At 37.4% G+C, this 5,780-nt stretch overlaps 1 protein-coding gene across 2 annotated transcripts; it reads right to left on the bottom strand.

Moving 5' to 3' along the window:
• Nucleotides 1-478: 478 nt before the first annotated feature.
• Nucleotides 479-5,276, bottom strand: ssbp1 (single-stranded DNA binding protein 1). 2 transcript variants are annotated; one of them, XM_069139862.1, is made up of 7 exons: nt 5,088-5,177; nt 4,295-4,357; nt 4,099-4,156; nt 3,806-3,946; nt 3,129-3,216; nt 2,630-2,718; nt 479-2,521 (listed from the first exon to the last, which is right to left on the bottom strand). In XM_069139862.1, the coding sequence occupies exons 2-7, from the start codon at nt 4,316-4,318 to the stop codon at nt 2,478-2,480; spliced, it is 444 nt and encodes a 147-aa protein (XP_068995963.1). In that variant the 5' UTR covers nt 4,319-4,357; nt 5,088-5,177; the 3' UTR covers nt 479-2,477. The 2 variants fall into 2 exon arrangements, with proteins under 2 accessions (XP_068995963.1, XP_068995962.1); XM_069139861.1 differs by lacking the exon at nt 5,088-5,177 and adding an exon at nt 5,206-5,276 and having other exon boundaries at nt 480-2,521.
• Nucleotides 5,277-5,780: the final 504 nt, after the last annotated feature.

Here is a 5,780-nt window from a genome sequence, read left to right as displayed (position 1 = left end):
AGCATAGTAAATGTGTGGTGACTCGTCTTTTACAGCTGTTGTTGACACTAATTTGAAAATACAGACGTTAATAAAGTGAGGTTCCGGTCTCCTACTTCAAAATAAAACACCTATTTCTCATTTTAGGTTATTTATAGTGTGTGCATGGCAAATAAATAGCGAGCAAACACGTTTTACTTGATGCTGAAGGGAAATCCGTGTATGAAAAATGTGTTTCTTTGTTTTGTCAACTTCAATTTCAGATGCCAAGTATGAGCTAATTTACACGAAAATAAACTACTACTGCTATCTCTACTTTTTTTTTCTACTTTGTGTATTTATTATGGTGATTATTTAGTGATTGTTACAGGTATCTGGAATCCATAACGAATGCACATTTATGTATCTTTAAAAAAAAAAAAAAGTTAAAACACGTGAAGTTTATAATAAGAAAAAACAGTCCTCTTCAGGCAAAAATCATTAATTAGAGAGTTAAAGTTATTATATAAAAAACGTTCTTATACGTAAAGATAAATTACGTAATGGAAAATGAGACATCAAGAATTTAAATACCAATTCTGTCAGCTTTTATTTTTAAGTCCCATTGCAAACTTCCGGTCTCCCCCTTCTTTGTTTCCGTTGTTTTGACTTCTCTAAACTGAATCCACAGGTTTCCCCACAACGCACGGCCCCGCCCACGTGGTCAGCCGCCTGACCAATCACATCTCCCCTCTGTTTAAAACCCGTTCGACCGTGCGGCTCTGCCCGCCAGACACTTTTGACTGACGGTTAATGCAGCCAATCGGAAAGACGTGTGGGATTGCTGTGACCAATTCCTTTAGGCCAAGAATACCTTTGACTAAATCCCGCCCCCGTTGTCGCAGAAATAGCCAATCAGCGTCCTCTGGCGAAAGTCTTGTTAAAAACAGGTTTTCAAAGTTAATTACAAATAATTGATTTAAATTCATGTATACTTTAACATACAGCACTTTTTTTTTTTTTCAGATACCTGTATCTAACTTTCTTAACCTCCTCTTCATGATTCTCATTTCGGAGTTTGTTTTAGCACTTTTTAAAAAATAATTTTTCTACATTACGAAGTGCTTTGTAAGTGAATTTAGAAAATAATAATGCATATTGGGAGTTTAAATTGTAAATGTTCAGACTGTAGGAAGTGAACAAATATTAAAGACGATAGTATTTTTTTTTTTTTTTTTTTTTTTTTTTAAAAGATCTATTATACCAATCATTACAGAGAAATGAACAAACATTAGTTTTTGAAAGAAATAACTGCCTCCAGGAAGGAAATGAAAATCAGATAAGTAACGACTGAGAAGAGAGTGACGGGGCAGACAACAAGATCAGATGAACCAAACTCCAGATAAAATGTTGTGAAGTTATTTAAACGTGAAAACGGAAAGCAGCAGAAATGAGATTCACTCTGAATTCACAAACTGGTTTCCTGTTTTGTTTTTTTTAACCCTCAAGCAACCTGCACATTCTTTTGCAGCTTAACTACCGTCAATCAATCATGATGAGACATTTGCATGAAGAGAAGCGCACAAAAGACATTCAGCGTCAGGTCAAGTTAAAAGCGAGACTCGACACAAGCTGAAAATACTTCTGCAGACAAAAACCTTGAATTCAACATTATAAAAAACAAGGTTTCACCAATTTTCAGTTCAAAAACTGTTGTTCCGTAACAGTTTTAAGGAGCGAGTGTGAAGGCAACTTCAAACATAGTCAATTTCAACACTTAAGGGGAATTGTCTCTGAAAAAAAAAAAAAAAGCTATTTGCTTTCTGAGGCGACAGGAAGCACGAGAGAAAGGAGCTTAGTTCAACTCCAAGAAATAAACAAATATCTCTCCGCTTCGTCTAATTTTAATACTTCTAATTTTAATACTTCTAATTCGTCTGAGTTTCAGACTCAGATTGGGTTTCCTGTTTGTAATTTGACTGCAAAATGTTGCTGCCATCTCTCGAATGTAAAATACGACCATCCAAACTTCGAAGAGCAAAGAAAAAACATCCCTGATTGTAGCTTTTTGTTTTGATGATCCAATGAGTTTTTCAATGGTTTGTTTAGCTGTAAGAAGTAGGAGATGGTTTTAAACCAATAAAAGTAACACTTCATATTTTTCCTCAGACTTTGCAGCTTTCTTTGTTTCGTTAACAAACATGTTGCATCCCTTAAACTCTCGCGTTCAACATTATTTTCACACATGAAACTTGAGTACACACATATATTCACTTATTTAGTATCAAAACTCATAATCCGTATATTCGCTACAAGTTCTGCTCCTCCTGAAACGGCTTCTTTTTCCACCAGCAGGAGGCGCCACAGTCAAACATGCCATGAGTGTGTCACATTCTGCCCCCCCCCCTTCCCCCTTTCCTCGTGGGTCAGAACGGTTCCTTTTAAAACTTGGCGTCCTTCAGTCTGAGACGAGAAAAAAATAACGAGAGGAAGTGTTGTTGGACGGAGACGGAGAGGAATCAGGTTCTGTCCCGTGAGATGTCGCTCAGGAAAACGATGTTGTCTGCGGAGACGGGAAAAGACAGTTTATAGGGGGACACACAGAGAGAGGAGGTGTGTGTGTGTGTGTGTGTGTGTGTGTGTGTGTGTGTGTGTGTGTGTGTAGTCTGACCTGCGATGATGGTGGTGGCCTGACGTCGGACTTGGTTCTTGTCCACGTACTCTCCGTAGTCCAGTTTTCCCTCCACGAGGATCCTCGACCTGAGAGAGAGAAACGATGATGTCAGCGGTTCGTCTGGTCTGAACTTTGTTTTTGTTTTTTTATCTGCCGACATTGATTCTGATTGGATTAAAGTCCCCAAAGACATATTGTCACAAATTCAAGCATAACATCTATATATATATATATTTTTTTTTTGTACAAGCTCTTCTGAAGTTAGATGAATTAGTAAAAATCTTTTTCTCCACAGCGATCAACTAACTGATCTGAAGGTGAAGATTTAAGTTCATGCAGCCACTTTTTTTTTTTTTAGGATGCTAAATAACTTTTGCATCAACTGTAACTTTCCACACAGACCGCTCACTTCCTGTCCAGCTGTCTGCTATCACAAGTAAACTTTTTTTTTTTTTTTAATCCTACAAAAGTCCCAGAATAAAAAGCGTCCTTGTACCCTTTCTTGACGTACTGGTAGGCCACGTCTCTCAGACCGGGTTTGAACACGGACACGCGATGCCACGTCGTCTTCTGACTGATGTCACCTGGGAAACAAGCAGCAGGTGAATCAGTCTCCGTACAAATTTCATTCACAGGAAGAGTAACATGAGAAACTACAGATATCGCTGTAAACATTACAATTTAAAAAAAAAATCTCAAACTAAAACTGAGAAAACCTGAGTATTTGTTGAACTACAGCTGCATGTGTCTGTTAATCCTCTTTAAGTAGATATTTGGAGTTTTAATCGTGCTGATTAAAACCCACTGAAACACTGAGCTCTGAAAAACGCCCTCTAAACTTCTTATAGAGGACGATGACGCTCTGAATCAACATTTAAACTGCAGTGTTAGTTCAGAAACATGAAGCAGCAGCTCTGAAATACTTGAATCTATTATATGTTGAAGTTCGTTGGCGCCCTCTATTGGCAAAAGTCCACACTTGCATTCAGTTTAATGAGTAATCCACTGATGTTAAATGTTGAAAACCAGAATGATCTTTAAAAAAAAAAAAAAAAAAAAAAAAAAAAATCAATGACAGAAAACCTTTTTCTTTTTAATACATTAGAAACAGATCAAACTGAAAAATGTGGGATTGAAAGTGATTTCCAAAAACAAAATAAAATCCAGTTCTACCTGTAGGGCTCGTCTCTCCGTCTCCAGAGCGCCACATCTCGTTGGTTGCCAGGGAGAAGATGGTTACCGGGTTACGGCCCTCCACTTGCCTCATCACCGGGTCCTGACCGACTCGGCCCAACAGCTGCACGCGGTTTATCGCTGGAAAAAAAAAAAAAGACATGTTATTGTTATTTAAATAAAGAGACACAGACGTGTTGAAGCCCTCACAGCTCGCTGAAACATGATCAGCTGAAAACCATCAAACCTGAAAGAAGTGGAGAAGTTCAGGAAAACACACAAACTTTACTCACATCTTTCCAGGATGAGGCTGGCGTCTGTGCTCCTGCATCTCACCACCTGTCTGAAGATCTGCGAAGGAAAGAAACTTTCAAATATTCTGCAAGCTCAACATATTTATCCGATTTTTCCCACTGGCATCTATATTGTAACGACGACACAACACTATAAAGTACAAATGTGATCCGGTACGACTTGTTTCCTCCTCACCTGAGCTGAAGCACTTCTCAACATCTTCTCTGATACTGCAGCTGAAGACTTCACACGACTGACCTGAGCAACACAACAACAATTATTATTATAATAATAAACGTTGTTTGTGTATCATCTTTCATCCGAGAAATGCAGCTCAGAGCGTTTTACAGCAAGACAATTCCATGCACATAAAAACCGACATAAAGGGACAGAAAAACACGTTAAAATGTATTTTAAAAGCAAAATTGAAATAAAAAGACAAGACAATAAATTCACCGCTAATGAATGCGAGTATGTCATCTGTAAAATAGACAAAATGCACATTAACATGTTTACTAAACTAGTCTGTATAAATTAACATATTTTAAAAAACAAAAACATCACAAACATGACGAAGGGATTAATTTGTATTAGACTATATTCGTTTTAGCGTGCTGTACCTAATAAACTGGCAACTGAGTGTAAAAAAAAAAAGCACAAAATACGTAACAGTCAGGACACAAAAATATAAAGTAAAATTAAAAACATTTCAGTGGGATAAATATTATTCAAAACGACCTAATTTATTTTTCTCGTGGACCAAAACATTTAAATTTTACAATTATTTCCCTTAAAAACAGACTGTTAGACGATCGGCAGGGATTTTATGTTGCTGTGAGTGCTGCGAGGTGATATTATGTTCAAAAAGGTTAGTTGCACGACAACGGGGAAAATCAGCAGATTTTAGAATGGACCCTGGTGAGAGGACTCGGAGCTTCAGACGTCTCCCGCCTTCAGACGGAGACGCGAAATAAATCCTCAAAATCACCGTTTTTCTCGACGTGTTCTGGTTCACAGGCTGAAGCAGCTGAACAGAACCGTGTTCGCGGGGAAAACGGCGTCAAAACGAGCTGCTCAGAGGAGAAAAGAGTCCGCGGAAAACTCACCAGATGCAACACTTCTGTAAGGATTTCAGTAACCTCACGCTGCTTCCGGTCCGTCTCCAAACACGAGTCCGACGTTCCACGGCAGACCGTTAAAAAGTTCCGCTTTAAAATACGTGTTTTTTTGTTGTTGTAGTTTTCGAGGTTTGGTGTTTGTCATCTGGTTTTCTTCAATGGCAGAAAGTACTTGGATTTAAAAGTATTGTACTTAAGTAGACTTTAAGGTACTTGGACTTAGGATATTTTACTTCTACTCAAAAGACAAAATAGATGTTTTTACTGTTTTGCATTGCAGACATTAATACAAAAATAAAAATCAACTAGTTAATGGTTAAATATTAAATGAAAGTACCCTGCACAGAATTAAATACTTAAATAATAATAATAATTAAATACTTTCTTAAAATGGGCCAGTCTGCATAATGAGTACTTTTATTTTGATACTAAGATGCTCTAGTACTTTTATTTTGGTAGGATTTTGAGTGCAGGACTTTTACTTCCTCTGCTGGGTTTTTCCAAATTTAGTAGAATATTTTTTGAGGGGGAAATATACATAAATATAAAGTGTGATGTTAAGC

This window comes from Embiotoca jacksoni, unplaced genomic scaffold (assembly GCF_022577435.1).
Source record: "Embiotoca jacksoni isolate LCO1_2020_lvr unplaced genomic scaffold, fEmbJac1.0.p SCAF_86, whole genome shotgun sequence".
NCBI classification, from domain to species: Eukaryota; Metazoa; Chordata; class Actinopteri; family Embiotocidae; genus Embiotoca; species Embiotoca jacksoni.
This window is presented reverse-complemented; position numbering and strand designations above follow the sequence as displayed.

What these genes read in the sequence shown, in the direction of transcription:
- ssbp1 (XM_069139861.1), bottom strand. Translation starts at nt 4,318, where the DNA reads ATGTTGAGAAGTGCTTCAGCTCAG. An exon ending in CAGCCTCATCCTGGAAAGAT is followed by an intron (nt 3,947 to 4,098) that starts GTGAGTAAAGTT and finishes TTTTTTTTCCAG; the next exon opens with CGATAAACCGCGTGCAGCTG. An exon ending in CGGAGAGACGAGCCCTACAG is followed by an intron (nt 3,217 to 3,805) that starts GTAGAACTGGAT and finishes CTTGTTTCCCAG; the next exon opens with GTGACATCAGTCAGAAGACG.